Source organism: Bombyx mori, chromosome 22 (genome assembly GCF_030269925.1).
Source record: "Bombyx mori chromosome 22, ASM3026992v2".
Taxonomy (NCBI): Eukaryota; Metazoa; Arthropoda; class Insecta; order Lepidoptera; family Bombycidae; genus Bombyx; species Bombyx mori.
Window position 1 is genome coordinate 4,469,701 of NC_085128.1, and position 17,538 is coordinate 4,487,238.

Here is a 17,538-nt window from a genome sequence, read left to right on the forward strand (position 1 = left end):
TCATCCTTCTCCTGTTTTATAATGAAGCAATATACGTCGTACACAATTTTTCTATCCTTTCTTTTGATTACTACACCAGTTTGTCGCGGCATAGTGTATTTTTTATAAAAAATCAACAAACACTCAACATATAGAAATGGCAACAAAGTCAACAAGCAATTATAACAAATAACTTAACAATTAATAACGATAGACTTTTCACTGTACGCAAGCGTACTTTTGGGAGCAAGCGGAAAGAGGGCGCGGTGCGGGACGCAAGGTTTGACTGATCTACCAATAACGCGCTCGATACGATTTCCCCTGCCGTCGCGCCTCACCCTCGCCACCAAAGTGATCTAAAATTCAGTTCTGCGCAGTCAAGGTCATTTGCTCAAGAAGTTTGCCGGTTACTATACCGACAACGTTTGTAGAAAAAGATAGACAAAAGCTGGATCATGTGACTTCTACAAACGATAGCTGATAGTCGCACATAAACTATGATGCAGAAATTACCTTTCAAAAGTACAGCATGGTTGCACGTAACCGTTATATGGGGGTAAAGCGATCGTGTTAGCTAGAAATTACAGGCCCGAATTCAGAACGTTGCAGTTGTTATTCATTGAGTGTATCGTCTATGGTCATCAGTCAGTATGGGTATCAGTGCTGCGGCGACCATAGATAATACATAATAATATAATGATGACCACAGCGCGTGACCGCGGCTATAGTGATTAGGGTTGTCGAAGTCGAAATGTCTATTGTCACCGTCTCTCGCAGAGTCTGCGGCTTGTTGACCTAATCACCTTTGGACTTCGGCATCACATTTTATTGCCGTGCTAGTAGATGCCCCCCTACGCTCTTCGATTATGAAATATTTTACTTTTAGATGTTGTTTAATTGTTTTGGTATTTCCGATTAAGAATTGTACAACCCGCATAATTTGACTTAAATTAATAGAATCAAGACAGAACCGGGTCATTCTCGTGCAATGCTAATGTTTCGAGTGTTGAGTTTATAAAAATCTTCAATTCTTAAACAAACATGTACACACATACATATTTTGTTATTTGAAAAATAATATACAACCAAACGAGCTAAAGATGATTTATTTGAGACTGTAATCAATTGGAATGAAATTAGATGAAACAACATGAGATGAAATTCGCAGTAAAATGGTGATTATTTGCAGTTATTTCAGTGGAAATTTTTGAAGGCACCCGAGAAGCCACATTTAGCGACTTTCTCAGATGCTCAACCGTAAATTAAAACATCGTTCGTACGTTTGTACGTATTGTAACATTCGTTACAATACGGTTAAACCCGAACAAACACTGAATTAACAAAATAAAATAATACACACAACTAACGCTCTTCGCGTTCCCGCCAAAAGCTCTGTCAGGTGGTTACTGAAGCCCATAAGCATCACGAGCCACGACGTCAATGACCCCGCCCATCTAACACAGACATGTCGAAGTCTGCATTGTTTCACCTTGCGATTCCATCAACAATTATGCAAATTTAAATGTAGCGAGTTTTCATTTAATTATAGTCCAAGATCTTATTCCTTCACTGTTGAAGTTGCTTTTGAATTTGTGAACGTCTTAGGTACGTATTATTATACACAAATTGGTACCCACCTGCCTGGGACTTTATATCCGGGATTGAGCATCTCTCTATATGCTGGGCACTTTAAGCTTAAGGCTACGATGAAATGTAAAAGTTTACATTTTAGGGGGTACAATAAAGAATGCAATAATTATTTTGCAAATTTATTTATAAAACAAATTTGTACCACAATTAAAGGCTTGTAAAATTTACGTACAAAATCAACGCTGACTACACGCTTTACTAGACACAAATATAATTTTTGGAAAGTGGAATGTAATGATAGATTCAATTAATTGTGAAAAACTTAATCTACCGCGCTTAATTGGTACCTATGAGCTATCAGTTTCTTCAATCGGTAATTTGACTGTTACACGAAAATCACTACAAATTGTTCATAATAGTTTGTTAATCCCAAGATTTTAGGATCAACTAAAATGCTGCAGAGCAAAATTTATATAATTATAAGGGCCGGCTCGAGACGCTAGTCAAACTTAGGTACCTACTTAGTTTGTTACGTAGTACATTCCTGTCACGTGACATGACAGCGTTCCATTGAATTTTGAATTTTTTCATAAAATATCATTCATTTAAATGAAGTAGGTAAAGGAATCCTGCTTGGTTTTAACACGAAACCACGACGAGACATTCATTACCTACTGTCTATTACAAAGTTAAAATATGTTAAGTTTACCTACACTTGTGCTGTTATTTTTGTAAAGTCGTATCAAGAAGGTACAGGACGTGAGTAACAAAATCTTTTTGCATTTTTTTTTTTGGATAAGCGTAGAAAGTAAGTTTCGTTTATTCTAATAATGGAAAAAACAGAAATATAATGCACGCATGTCGCGGCTTATTCTCATTTTGTATTAAAAGTATTCACCACAGAGAGGTTATTCTACTTTGGTTACAACTGAATACAAATAATTTATCTATATTATTTTACTACATACATACATCATAATTGTACTTAAAAATTCAATAAAATTAAGTATGGCAATCTCTACTGAATACCTAATAAAGCTTGTTTTTAACATCTTAGCGTGAATTTTTGTTCACTACATTAATCCGTAAAAATCTATTTATTTACAAAATAGGTGGACTCTTCGTGTTAAAACGCTCAAAATGCACACAACACTATTTACATAAACCGCAAGACAACTGAATTAGCTAAATCTTATGACTACTTAGATAATTTTTAATCTTAATTGAGTATTTTATAATTTGAGACTTAATTAGCAAAATAACCCAGAATAGAGTGTTATGGTTGGATTTATTAAAGAGTATCTTAAATTGAATCTATTTATTAAATATATTGCGATACATGTCAGTGCAGTTACTTGCGCAGTTCGCGCCCTAGTTCATGAATGATGGTCACCAATTACGATAACCCCAGGTATCGCATAGCTACTACCTTTGATAGCAATTAAGACAAAAACATATTTTTCGAATTAAAATTTTCATTTTAGAATTTGATTCGAACCCTAAACCCCAGCAGAGGGTAATATAGGAAAGAAAGAAGAAGACATTTTCATTAACATTTTTAGGGTTTAATTGCTTTTAAAAAAATATTGTCGTCTCAATGTAATATGTTTTTTTCATAATTCCTTTGATTTCATATTGTGATTCGTACTACGACAGTTTTTAATAATTTGTTTAAGTTTTTTAAGTTGTAAATTTGGCGTAAACAAAACTTGATTATTCTTTTCTATACTTTAAAACGAAAATAATTCAATTCCGTATGTATTTAATTCAGTTTTACATCATATTGTGATATACATATTAATAAAATGATGCAATAACTCTAATTCTGATCTAATGAGTACGAAAATAGATACTACATATTTAATTCAATCCATAGCCTATTTGATATTTAAAACTAAATATTTATTAAAGCTAGCGATTCTTGAGGTTGCCAACGACACTAAATAATCATTCAACATAGTTGGAATATTACGTAGGATAACTTGTTCGTTGAAAACCCGGTACACGCACGTAATGAAAATTGCTAAAGCTATTTCTAAGATTTTCTAATGCCGATTAATATAAGCTTCGACAGATCGAATGGTATTCTAGAATACGAAAGTTCACACAAGTAAATTTTAGTGGATCAATTAGTAAAACGAGAGCGGTTTTAATTGACTTTCGTTACATTAAAGAAACAAAAGTCGATTCAAGTTCTTCAGTTGTTCAAGCCTTTTGTTGAGAGCGATTTGACACATCAAAACCTATCGTGTAACTGATTTGGTCAATAAGTTAACCTACAAAATTTTCTTAGAAACTTTTTCTATAACATCAATAAGTCGCTTCAAAATGGAGTTTCTTTCATGGATACCTACTTCTTTTGACATTCACCTTTTTTTTAATAGATAAACAAGTTTTCTTTCAACATTAATATGCACGCGCTAAATTGTTCGCTATCCCGCCTTCTTGGTTAGCACCGTTATATTAATTCCACCTTCGGAATTCCGCGCTACGGATTCATTCGGTACAAATAAATATTGTTTGCGTAATACAAAAATTGATCAACTAAAATTTAATGGTGCGAATTAATTGTGACTCTTGACATATTTGAAAAACGTTGACATTGTTTTTTTTTTTACTACTAAATACTGATTTTGGTTTAAGCACAAAAAATGTAAACTTAGACCTACACTGAAGTCATTTTCAAATACTACTACTATTGTTTAAGAGTAAGAAAAATACGTCGATACACACAATTTAAATTATGGCAGTGGGAATTGATCGTTGCAGTCTTTGTTAAATAAAAGTATTATTTATTTTTCATTGAGATTCATTGGAAAACTTTTTCTATCTTCACACGTTATACTCTTGTTTCGGCGTCGTCTTCAGTAGTAGATTTCCTGTCGAATATTATATTATTAGCATGATCAAAAATATAATATCATTTATTATTATGTAATATTATAGGGAATCATCAGACAACCAACTAACTCTTCTTCTTTCTTGATAACATGCTAGTTCAATATAACGCCACATCTAAGATATTGCTTTGTCGTTTCCTCTAAAATATAATAACCCAAGTATACTGTATTGACCACACAGTAAGCTCTTTCAAGATTAAAGTAAGGAGAAGGGAAGTAATAAAAAACATTGGAAGTACACAACAACAGAACAAGAGAAAGAAAAGTGCTTTTTCACTTGAAATGTTTTGATGAGAAAGGATTTTTGAACAAGATAAATTTTCTTGTGTAATATCAGCTAAGCTCTCATATTGTAAATAGTCATTAACGTAGATATAACAAAATCCTCTAGAAAAAAGAGAGCGAAAGATTGTAAATGTTCCATTAAAATATAACTTATGTACTTATTGTTATTTCTAAATATTATGTATATCGAATTAATAGGAAAAATAAAAGTACTGTAAAAAGTTAATTACCTCATCCCTATGGAGATTGATGAATGCGGCAACACCACCAGTTAGAAAAGCAAAAGATGATTATTATTAGTTTTGTTCATACAACCGCCACCATCTATTGAAATTAATCCTTATTACATAGTTATAATAAAAATAAAGTAATCATATTATTAGTAGTAAAGTGTAATGAGTTAAAGGTAAATTTAATAGTGTTGTGAATACGTGTCGACACCGAGCCATAGGGCCGTATCTACTTTTTCATAAACTGTTCAAACACCGATTCGCATGTAGTTTCTGTAATTTTTTTGGGGATTCTATTTGCAGGTATACTATATAAATGAAACCTATACTAAAGAAACTCTCACAAATCCATAATTAGTAACAGATCATTAAAAGTAGTCAGTAATACTTAGTATTGATAGTTTGTTGGCGGTAGTTCTTTTGACGTTCAACAAGTATGTACTTTCATTTATGTTGAATAAATTTTTTTTGATTTTATTTGATTTGATTTGTCACCGTTTAGTGTTATTTCCGTTTCACTGCATTTCAGATATTAACGGTGTCCAAGTTTTAACTATAAAAAAAATATTTAAATTTTCAAAAGTTTCAATCATAAATATCGTACTGCGTGCCTTGAGAAATGTCTAGTTTTTTTAATCATATACTTTCCTTTATGTACTGGTAACATATAACTAGGGGTCGGAGTAGGTAGATTGATTTAAGGTCGTTGACATCAAACGAGAGAGAGAGGACAACGAGAGAGGATAATATGGATATGCCCCCAAAATACCGGAACTTCATATTTAAGGTGATATTTGTTCCGGAATTTTGAAATTAGCATGAATCTGTGTTTAAGGTGAAAAACGTATTAACAATGTTCATCTATGCTACCAGTGCTAGCTAATGGTGAAAGAAATCAGTATTTTATTTTAAACAAAACACCTTGGAATAGTTACACCGTATTTTGTCCCTTTCTGTTGAATTAGAAATGACGCTTGTCAGTATGAGACAAAACTTAGACAGAGCTTTTTGTTACTTTATCTCATAAATATAGAAATTGTATCCGATGAGGATTAAAAATATTCTTCTTCAATTTAAAAAAAATTATCATTATGGATAAAATGACATGTGGGTATTATAATATCTTGACGCAAGTATATAAAATCAATCTACCTATACTCCGACCTATATATATAACTGACTAATTTTAGTAAAAAAATGGTTTTGAATAAAAAAGTACGTCAAACCACAAGATTTTTAATCAGCAAAGTAAATTTATAGATAATATAGAAGAGGTATTAGGATTGCATATATGTGGTCACAATTTCTAATCACCTAAATGATTTAATAATGACAATACACGTGTGATTCATGAATGTAGGGTTTGTAGAGACTTGATTAAATGATTAATTATGACTTAATGTTCCCATTGTAATTTTTCCATAGATATAGGTTTTTTAATCATATATTCGGTAACAGATTTTACGTCCATTTCATTGCCTGTAGTTAAAACTTAACCCAGAGTACGGTAACATTTTGTCAACTTCATATGATTATCCTTTGTAAACATACGTTCATTTATTTTGTTATTGTACGCAAAATTTTAATTTCATTTCTGTTGAACACTAAAAAAAATATTGTGCTAGACTAATCTCTTATTTTCACGTCAGATTTATTTTGGTACTAGTTTTGAAATTGTATACATACTCGCTTGTTTCCCCCATGCTTGCCAGTGGCGCCCCCATCTGCTGTGGTGCTTCCCCTGAACAAAAACATTGAATGTTAACGAAATTGTGAATTAAGTACTACTAAGTTACACGATTGAATATTAAGGCAGTATTGTAGGCACATCTAGATTTTATTTCTTAACGTAAATCGATAGACGTGTTTACTGTTAGTGAATTTAGCGGCAATCTGTATTTCCATAGCATTAGAGTCACTTTTGCTTTGTTGAAGAAATAACTAAAAGTATGATAGAAAATCGTGAAAGTGATCATTTCTAATAATATATTTCACTAGGTACTCCATCTTTTCTGTACGAAAGGAATTTCTGAAAGAGACCACAAAGAGAGAGTATTTACTGGTCCCACACGTAGGTTCCACCACCCTTCCTCTTTGTGCCGAGAATCAGTAAAGCGTTTTGGTTTGAAAGGCAGGCCAGCCGACTCAGACCTCATGCCTCAAAGTGAGTGGCGGCATTTATGTTGTTGATGTCTATTGGCTCCATTGACCACCTAACGCCAGGTGGGTCGGCCAAACCCTTCAGACCGGCACGACTGCTCCGCGACAGGGCGACGGTACCTACCCGTGCAGCTTTACAAGAAGCCCTTCCATCGTTGACCTATTCACAATCCGCAGTAATGTCCTCACCATTTTATCTAAGTCGCTGTGCTAAGTTTTCATTATGAATAGTGATAGTTTTGAATCTATTTCACTTGATGTGTCCTCTAAACAAATCCAAATAGATCGAGGGAGCCCTTAGTGTTATTACTATTTTCTTGCAATCGAAACTTGAACCTAAAGCGGCCTCACCATGCCCCAGGGCTAATTAGCGACGGTGACCTTTCACCGTCAGGCCGTATGCTTCGTCTGTCGTCAAAAACAAATATCTCTAATTACCATTTAGCACTAACATTAGTTACTCGTTAGCAGTAGTTAGTTCTTTTAGTCTAAAAAAAGGTAAATGAATTTAGAACGTTTACCTGCATGTTGGATCTCACTACGCGTGCGAGGAGACTGACTCAAGCCACGCAAAGTTGCGTGATCTTCCTCGGCTACAAGCAATGCGAAACAAAATTTAACAAGCTTTCCACAACAAGCAAAAGGTGTCTTTGAAAATAATAATACAAAAAAACTCACTCGCAAATACTCAGAACATTAATATATATACACGCGAGCAAAAGTTTGGAATCACTTACTTGAAAATGGTACCGCGCGATATTGCTTATTAAAAAAAACTTTAATTATCATAAAAATGACATCATTTTAAAGGTTCAACTCTTAACTTTAAACTGATACTGAATTCATTAAAATCAAGTCAGTATTTAAGAAGCTATCCCGGATTAAGTGAAGGAGGTAGGAAAACAAGGAAATATGAAAAAATAATGAATGAATAAAACAACAAAAATTAATTCATATTTTTTTTATTTAGCCTTCAAATTATGTATTAGTACTTGGTGTTCCCTCCCCTCGCCCCAATAACTGCTCGAAGACGATTCTTCATAGACCTGATCAACTTCTGAATTGATTCTTGTGGGATACCTTCCCACTTCTCAATCAACGCCGATTTCAGCTCATTCAGACATGAAAGAGCAAGAGTTCTGAAACGAACCTTCCTCTTCAGTTCATCCCACACGTGCTCAATGGGATTCAAGTCCAAGCTGAGCGCTGGCCAGTCCAATGTGGCGATACCGACTTCTTCGAGGTATTCAGTTGTTACACGGGCAGTGTGACAACGAGCTTTATCGTGGATAAGGAGCAAGGCATCACCGCTATATCCCGCATAGGGAACGACATGTTCCAGTAGAATATCGGAAATGTACCGGTCCGAAGTTAGACCGCCGCCTTGTCCCCCGCCAGGCACGCAAACAAGCTCGGTTTTACCGTCGAATGAAATGCCGGCCCACAAGAGCCGCCCCCTAAGCCATTGTTTCAGCGAAACAGCACTGCGCAAATCACTCCCCAGGCCGCCTGTAGACCCAACCTCTTCGGTCGCTACCGTGCAAACACATCCTGCTCTCGTCGGAAAACAGGACTTGCCTGCATTGCTCAACCTCCCAATCAAGATGGGTGCGAGCAAATTGAAGGCGTGCTTTTCGGGGAGCTGCCGTGAGTTTTGGGCCTGTGGCAGGCCTTTTTGGAGTCAAATTCGCTTGCTTGAGTCGTCGACAAACTGTCCACTCGCTGGCTGCTACCCCACGAACATCTCGGAGCTCCTATTGGACGTCGACACCAGGTTAATGCCGATTTCAGAGAGAGGTTGACACGATAAAACGGTCATCCCTCTCCGATGTGCACCGGCGCCGTCCAGATCTTGGTCTCGAGATAAAGCCACCAGTCTCCCAAAAGCGCTTGTAAGCTTTCGAAACCTAGAACTGGCTTATGTGGAGTCGACGAGCGACAATCCACTGGTTGAACCCTTCTTGCAATAGGGCTACCATTTGTGCTGCTTCTGTAGGTGTTGTCTCCATTGTCGTACAAGTTAAAGGGTCAAAATTAGCGGAGATGTATACCGGTCAACGTGTGAAAGTCGAGTGATAAGGAAATCCGATATTAGGTGCTTTTACAGGAGTCAATAGGTCGCAACTCGCGACGTATCAAACAATTAAAAAACGTCTTTTTCGTTATTCCTTCACTTAATCCGGGATAGCTTCTTAAATACTGGCTTGATTTTAATGAATTCAGTATCAGTTTAAAGTTAAAAGTTAAACCTATAAAATGATGTCATTTTTATGATTATTAAAAAAATATTTAGTACACAAGATCGCGCGGAACCAATTTCAAGTAAGTGATTCCAAACTTTTGCTCGCGAGTGTATATAAATATAATAATTTATCAAATTAAGTTATATGTATATAAGAGGCCGTCAGCGCAAAAGTGGCCTAACCCACAATTTTTTATATTCAAGCTTACATGTATATTGGAATTTATTTAAAATATAATAAATTTTGATGCAAGATCGGCCTATCCATAGTTTCACCCATAGATAACAGATAGCATTGTAAACATTATTTTTTCGCGTATTGTTTTTTGCCTACTCAAATTCAAATTTATCCATGCTAATTATGGTAAGCTTAGCCCACTTTTGCGCTGACGCCCTCATATATTAGCTTGTCATTTTGCAGCTAAGAGTGTAAATAAGTTCTTCAATAGGCTTGGGTAAAAATAAAGAACTAAGCTTTTTTTAGTTTTTTTTGTTGTCTTAACAAAATCACACAAGCCGTGAAAGCTGGCCACACTAAGGGCTGGTTTGTACAAAAAAAGTTTCTCGAATACAACGTACAAACTGAGCCGCGCTGTACTACTTACTCTACACTTCGCAAATGCCTTCCACTAGTTCTGATAGGAGACGGCAATGTAAATGAGAGTGTTTTTCAAAGATTAACGTCCGCTCAATTGATGCGGTGGTAATAATTGCCGAGCAACTTTTTACTAAAGACAAATTTTAGTATTCATAATAAACGAGGACATAGCTTCGTAACGTCTTTAACGGAGCATCATACTGTAGCTTAAAAGTTTGGTCATATGCTGTGACGTCATAAGATAGTGAATCAAACTCGGTCCTCCATTTTTTTTAACTAACCATTCTAGTATTGAAATATTGTAATAAAAATTTAACTGTAATCTTTCAGTATAAATTTATAAAGAACCTTATTAATATGATAGTTCATTATCGTTTGTTGAGAATATTATTAAGTCCTTACTAGATAAAGCAAAGTTATGATATTCTCTTTACCTCGTGCCCGAGAAACTGTTTGCGTAAACCAGCCCCGATCCGTCAAATCTTACCCGTGTACGGGAACAAGTATTTGTCGTGCCCGTGATGTTTTTCGGATCCCTCGGACATCCGGTCGTTGTATTCACCGTAGTGCCCATCCATTTTCCTCTGATAGTCGTTCTTCAGCATCGTAGCTATACCAGAGTCCCTGAAGTCCCTGGGCGGGTAGCCGTCGTGGTCCCTCGTCGAGACCCCGGAGTCACGGAAATCCCTCGACCCGTATACGTTCGTATCGTTCATGTATTTCGTTGGACTGTACCCGTAATCCGAAGTTCTCGACGATAGGTAGGTTTTGGAGCCGTAGGGGTTCCCGGGTAGCCGGTACATCGTGGGGGATATCGGGTAGTTCGGATCGTATGGCATTTGTTTTTCTCGATCGATAGGTAAAACACCGTACATTAATTCGTCTTCCATCACTCCGTACCTGATATAAAATCGTTCGATCATTTAATTTGGGGTAATTGTAATCAAACACTAGCAACACTGAAATTTTTATCGAAATACCAGGGATGGGAAAACTTATTTTTTTTTAATTACATTTTTCTGAGGTAGCTGCCGTGTTTGAAGAAGGACATGCTAAAAACCGATTTATTCCAGAATTTTCTAGGGTGAGGAAGCAGGGGTTATTTGAAGCATACTGTATATGGATGCAGTAGTGCTAATTATAAGAGATGTATTATTTCAATGGCGGATTATGATTACGAAACACAATGTAGAACAATCTCGAAATAGTTCCCAGAGCGACGTCCTATCAACTTAAAAAAATTTGAACCTAAATCACATGTACCTGTTATCAAGAGGCAGTCTCGAAGCGTCGACACTAGCGACATAGGTGTCGTGTACGTTCTCCAATATCGACGGCTTGAGGCGGTGCCGGTTGAGGTACACGTCGGACGTGAGGTCCGGGTTGGGGAGCGGGTTGGGCGATGGCGTCGCGATGCCCATGTTCGCGCCCTCGTTGTCGGAGCCGGTCTCCTGCGACCATCTACCCATTTCCGGCCGGCTCTGGTCTGCGATCGAAACATTTTTAACGTTAGAGAAAAACAACGGTACGCGTGCAACTCGGAGCACGTGAATGAAGTGAAACTTCTTTTTCGATGTGTAGTTTTGTGGTTTTCTTCATTTTTATGCTTAAATCAGATTGCTCTAGTAATAGGAAATGCTGTGTATAAGAGATGCGACTTCTTCAACATTTATATTATATATATTTTAAATTATACATAGAAACATAAATAAATATATATTTTTAGATACTTCATTAATATATTGGACGCTACTCGTTGCTAATGCTCGCACTGGCCTGTAACAGGTATACTACGCGTTTGCGTTCGAGTGCCGCGCAATCACTCTTGCTCTGTCTCTTTCTATCCCGTGGTAGCGTTAATAAACGTTTAACGCAACCTTGTTTCAAGTCGCATTAGAAGTTTCACTTCAAAATTTACCTTCGTTATCTTTTTCTTTACTTTAAATATAAAAAAAAAGATTATTTACTTTAACTAATTCATTCAATTGCATTGGAATAATGGCTATTCAACTAGACCAATTGCGTCCGACACAAGATTATATCACGGACTATCAAACTGCAATAATAAAATTGTAACAAGTTTCCATACGTTACGTACCTTCTCTCACGTGAGACGGCCATCTTGGGGACATAGCCAAAGGAGCGCCTTCCGTTATATTTGGTAAATAGCTGTTGGCACTTCCGCTGGCGATGCGCTCTCCTATATTAAATATTAAAATAATAAAGAAAAATCCTACAAAATTGCATTAAGCTTTCATAGAGATAGTTTCGATTTGATGCAAGTTTGACTGGAAAGGACCTTGTTTATTTACTTCTAAGCTTCCAATTAGAGATGGTAGTGCAGTTGTTGTTTTTTTTGCAGTTATAAATTATAGTGTATAACATTTTGCACATTTCCTAACTTCCATCAAATGTTTGTTGATGTCTTATATAATTGTAAATAGACATGCTTTAACAAAAACCGACTTCAAATAGAAAAAAAGATATTCCAAAACAAATTAATATACACTAAAAACAATAATCATCGAAATCGAAATTGAGTTAGTGAGTTATTCTTCTATTTGTCGCGCACGTACTTAATGCAAATTTAAGACTTATATGGTTTTCTCACGGAAATTATTATCAGAACTGGACTAAGAATGGGACCACACAGAAAGCGTCAGTTTTCTAATAAAAAAAGGATCATCAAAATCGATTCACCCAGTCAAAAGTTATGAGGTAACAAACATAAAAAAAAACATACAGTCGAATTGAGAACCTCCTCCTTTTTTGAAGTCGCTTAAAAACAGAACATATTCGATTTGTATAGAGTTGTGGGTAGTTTAAATTAGCAGTACTGTCTGTCCGTTGAAGGTCGTGGGGACGCGCCGAAAGCGGACAGCGGAGTGTTTACTGGTGGTAGGACCTCTTGTGAGTTCGCACGGGTAGATATCACCACCCTGCCTATTTCTGCCGTGAAGCAGTAATGCGGTTCGAAGGGTGGGGTAGCCATTGTAACTACACTGAGACTGAGACTTTAGATCTCATATCTCAAGGTGGGTGGCGGTATTTACTTTGTAGATATCTATGGGCTTCAGACCACCCATTTATGCAATAATAAAAAAAACCCGTTGTTGTCACGAGCATTAGGAGAGAACCTATATCCATCCACTGATGATGACGAGACTGGCAAACCTTTTCATATCGACCTGGTTGGTCCACAGTGCAGACGTGATTGATGTGGTATCGACAATATTATATATCAGAAAGAAAGAAAGAAAGAAAGAAAATCTTTATTCGCCAGAAATATAGTTTATAAGATATAGGACATAGCTTCATATATTTCGCCTGTTTAGGCATGCGAAAATTTAATTTATTTTTATATTAATTATAACACAAAATTTACTAAATCTATCTATTTTTACATTCTATCACTTCTTATTCTAATATTTTATTATGTACAACACTTATCATTTAAAAATTCTTGCACACTATAATAAGCCTTATCTATCAGCCATAAATATAATTTTCTTTTAAATTGAGTTAGTGGAAGATCTCTTATGCTGTTTGGTATCTTATTAAATATTCTGATAGTCATAGGATAACAGTTTGTATGGTAGTAACGAGTATTTATACTTGGTAACATTAGTTTAGTAGGGTATCTTGTATTAAATTGACAGTACTCGCCACACGATTTATATAATTGTGGGTGCTTTTTAACAAACAAACAACATTCTTGTATATATATGGATGGTACAGTTAAAATATTATGTTTTTGGAAGAATGGTTTACAAGAAGTCAGAGGATGAATATTGCACATGGCACGAACACATTGCTTTTGTGCAATGAACACTCTATTTATGTGACTAGAATTTCCCCAGAGGGGTATACAGTATCTGATATTTGAGGCGACATATCCATGATAGGCCTGTAATGCAGTTTTTAAATTACATATTTTTGTAAGTCGCCAAAGTGCATATGAGAATCGATTAATTTTACTACAAGTAATATCTATGTGAAGATTCCAGCTACATTGATTATCCACATTTAATCCTAAAAATGTTATGCTATTACATTCATTTAGTGTGTTATTATTATAAGTTATATTTAAGTTATTAATAAATTTGTGTCTATTATAGAATTGTATATATCTCGTTTTGTCTAAATTAGCTTTTAAGTTATTCTTATTCATCCAATCTATGACCTTACTAACAGTAGCATTTATCTCATCATTTAAATCTAGTGTGGCATCTTTGGTGATTACAACGGCTATATCATCAGCAAATAAGCTGCATGGGTAATGTATGTGTTCTGGGAGATCATTTATATAAATGATAAAGAGTAGCGGTCCTAAAATGCTCCCTTGTGGGACACCTACTTTATTATACGCTAATGAAGATTTAAAAGCCACTTCTTCATTGTTATTATCAATATCCCTAATTTCAACATATTGTTGTCTGTTGCTTAGATAACTACTAAGCCATTTTTCAGCTATCCCTCTAATGCCATAATTATTACACTTCCGTAGAAGAATGTTATGGTCAACAAAGTCAAAGGCTTTGGTCATGTCAAAGAAAACTCCAACCGTGGGTATTTTTCTGTCTACATTTTCAGTAATTTTACTAATGAGTTTAAAAGCTGCTAGTGTAGTAGATTTGCCTTTTTGAAAACCGTGTTGTTCAGATTTTATAACTTCAGATTTATTAAGAAAAGTTGTGAGTCTAGAATGCATGATTTTTTCGAATATTTTTGCAAGTATAGGTATTAAAGTAATCGGTCGGTAGTTATTGATGCATTCCTTATGTCCTTTTTTGTATATAGGTTTCACTATTGAGATTTTCAATTTATCAGGAAATGTACCTTCAGTTAATGAAAGATTGATAATATGACAGAGTACAGGTGTAATGGCTATTGCACATTGTTTTAGTATAAAGGTGGGCAGTTCATCATAACCTGTTGAGTTAGTATTATTGAGAGAATGAATTGTTTTATAAATTTCCTCACATGTAGCTGGCATTAAAAATATACTTGAGCTAGATATATTTATGTTTTGTGTATTTATTGCTTGTATATTATTATAGTTTTTGTTTTCATCATTTGTTATTTCAATGTAATAATTGTTAAATATGCTAGCTATCTCTGTAGTGTCAGTGATTACTCTGCCATTATGTAAAATTTGTTTAATATTGCTTTTGTTATTTGAATTAATTTTGTTGTCATTTTGCTTTATAATATTCCACGATGTCCGACATATATTACTAGATTTATTTATATGATGTTCGTTTCTAATTTTTTGAGCTGTAATTATGCATGATTTTAATATTTTATTGTATTTTTTATATTTAATTTTTGAACTAGTAGTTTTATTCTTTATATATGAATATCTGAGTTTCCTTTTACTTACGCATGATTTTTTTATACCTGTAGTAATCCATAGCGTTTTTTGGCTTTTATTGTTATCAATTTTAATTTTTCTGAAAGGAAAGCATAAGTTATAGAGTAGAACAATATGATCATGAAATGAATTAAATGCTGCATTTAAATCAGTCATCTCACATTCCTCTGTCCAGGACAAGGAAGCTACGTATTCTATAAATTTATTAATATTATATTCATCAAAGTCCCGTTTTCTAATGTAATATATCTTTTGTGGTTTTTTTACATATTTCACAGGAATACAGACTGTTTGTCCAGTTTCATGGTCTGATAATCCCAGGGAATGTATTTTGCCTTCTGCTTCACTAACATTGCTTATTATTTGATCTAAGCACGCATTTTGTCGGGTAGGTTCGTTAATGTGAATATTAAATCTGTGATTTTGTGTTATTCTTTTATATTCATTTAATACATTGGAGCTTTTTAATAAATTTATATTAAAATCACCACAGACAATAATTTTCTTATTTGTTTTATTACGAATTGTGCTTAATACAATTTCGATTTTATCTAAAAATATTTGTACTCTTGAATTTGGTGTTCTATAGATGCATATAATTATACATTTGTATTCCGGAATCTCTATACCACAGCATTCAAAGGAAAACTCTAATGCTAAGTCTCTTAACCACAAGATAGGTTTAGAGCTTATGTAATCTTTACATAGTATTGCTACTCCACCCCTTCTTTGTTTACTCCTTGAATAAAAGTTAGCTATATTATATCCTCTTAATACCAGTTTAGATTCTTCCCCTACTTTGAGGAATGTTTCGCTGAAGCATAGTATATCTATATCAGTATTCTGACTATAAAGCTCATCTAAAGTAATTTTAAGTAAATCTATTTTTCCTAATATCCCAGCTATGTTTTGATGCAATAGTGTTAGTTTACAATCTATATTACGTTCTTTATTATTTACGAAAAAATAAATTATCGGACAACGGATCGCAATAAACGTGCCCTCTATACGTAACACTATAACCATTTTCATTTTTATCTGAAGTTGATAACATATTGTGTGTGGTGGTATTCATTTTCTGCTCTGGTAGCCGTTCGCGCCTAGGCAAATGGTAATTTTTTTAAAAATCGAAATACTGACTGTTGGCAGAGGGGGGGTGGCTGGATCTCCTGGTGGAGGTGTCGTCGTCGTCTGACGAGTGGCTGGAGGCGAGTTCGAGGCTCCGCGCGCTGCCCTCGCTCTCACTGTCGCTCCCCTCCGTGCCCTCCCCGCGCTCCCCCCGCTCCGTACCCCTCTCCGACCTCTCCGACTTGCGCCGATGACGCTCATCTAACACATATTGTGATATTAATTTTCATGATTCTGAGTTCTTACTCTAATTGCGAGGTAGCAAGGTACTATTAAAGTACGTCAGCTTACGTGTGCAGGATAGAATCTCTTGTGAGTTCGCACGGGTAGGTACCACCACCCTGCCTATTTCTGCCGTGAAGCAGTAATGCGTTTCGGTTTGAAGGGCGGCGCAGCCGTTGTAACTATACTGAGACCTTAGAACTTATATCTCAAGGTGGGCGGTTACGTTGTAGATGTCTATGTGCTCCAGTAATCTTTTAACACCAGGTGAGCTCGTCCACCCAACTAAGCTTTAAAAACAAAAAACTAATTTCCTTTTCAAATACTTTAACATACATTGCTGTCGGCGAAAGTAATTAAATTTAATAAAATAAGTTGAAAATCAAGTACCGTCTTTTCTGGTGTGTAACGAGGAGTCGAATCCCCGGAGGTAGGCGGGCATGTCGCTCGCGCTCGTGTTGTAGTTAGACGTCGAGGTGCTGGTGTGACGTAGCTGTCCATCGCTGCGGCTACGAGAACGAAAAGTAAAAACACTCTAACATAGCGTTCGATGTAATGCTACGGAAGCTAAGGCGTGTAGGGTGTCGCAGCGAGATTGAGAATTGTGTGGATATATCGCACCTTTAGAATTGCAATGGCTTAAGTAAAAAATTTAAGAAAATGAGTTTTATACTTTGAACGACTTATACACGTGTATTCAATCTTAAATAATTAATTTAAATTCAGATTTCAAGATAAAAATTTAAATGTTAGCCTACTAAACGATAATGTGCACTTTCCGTCTCTTTTAAATCGAGTGTTGTAAAGCTTAATGTATTAAAATCGAAATT

At 35.4% G+C, this 17,538-nt stretch overlaps 1 protein-coding gene across 1 annotated transcript in view; it reads right to left on the reverse strand.

Annotated features, from left to right (window-relative positions):
• Positions 1-1,735: 1,735 nt before the first annotated feature.
• The window catches only part of LOC101745884 (protocadherin-like wing polarity protein stan), a 214,910-nt gene continuing 199,107 nt past the window's right edge, over positions 1,736-17,538 (reverse strand). Inside the window, exons 50-57 of the mRNA XM_038018928.2 lie at positions 17,099-17,217; positions 16,499-16,687; positions 12,083-12,184; positions 11,248-11,470; positions 10,472-10,884; positions 7,666-7,737; positions 6,671-6,725; positions 1,736-4,448 (exon numbers count right to left, since the gene is read on the reverse strand). Coding sequence (XP_037874856.1) covers positions 4,409-4,448; positions 6,671-6,725; positions 7,666-7,737; positions 10,472-10,884; positions 11,248-11,470; positions 12,083-12,184; positions 16,499-16,687; positions 17,099-17,217 — 1,213 coding nt within the window. The 3' untranslated portion in view covers positions 1,736-4,408. The remainder of the gene's footprint in view (positions 4,449-6,670; positions 6,726-7,665; positions 7,738-10,471; positions 10,885-11,247; positions 11,471-12,082; positions 12,185-16,498; positions 16,688-17,098; positions 17,218-17,538) is intronic.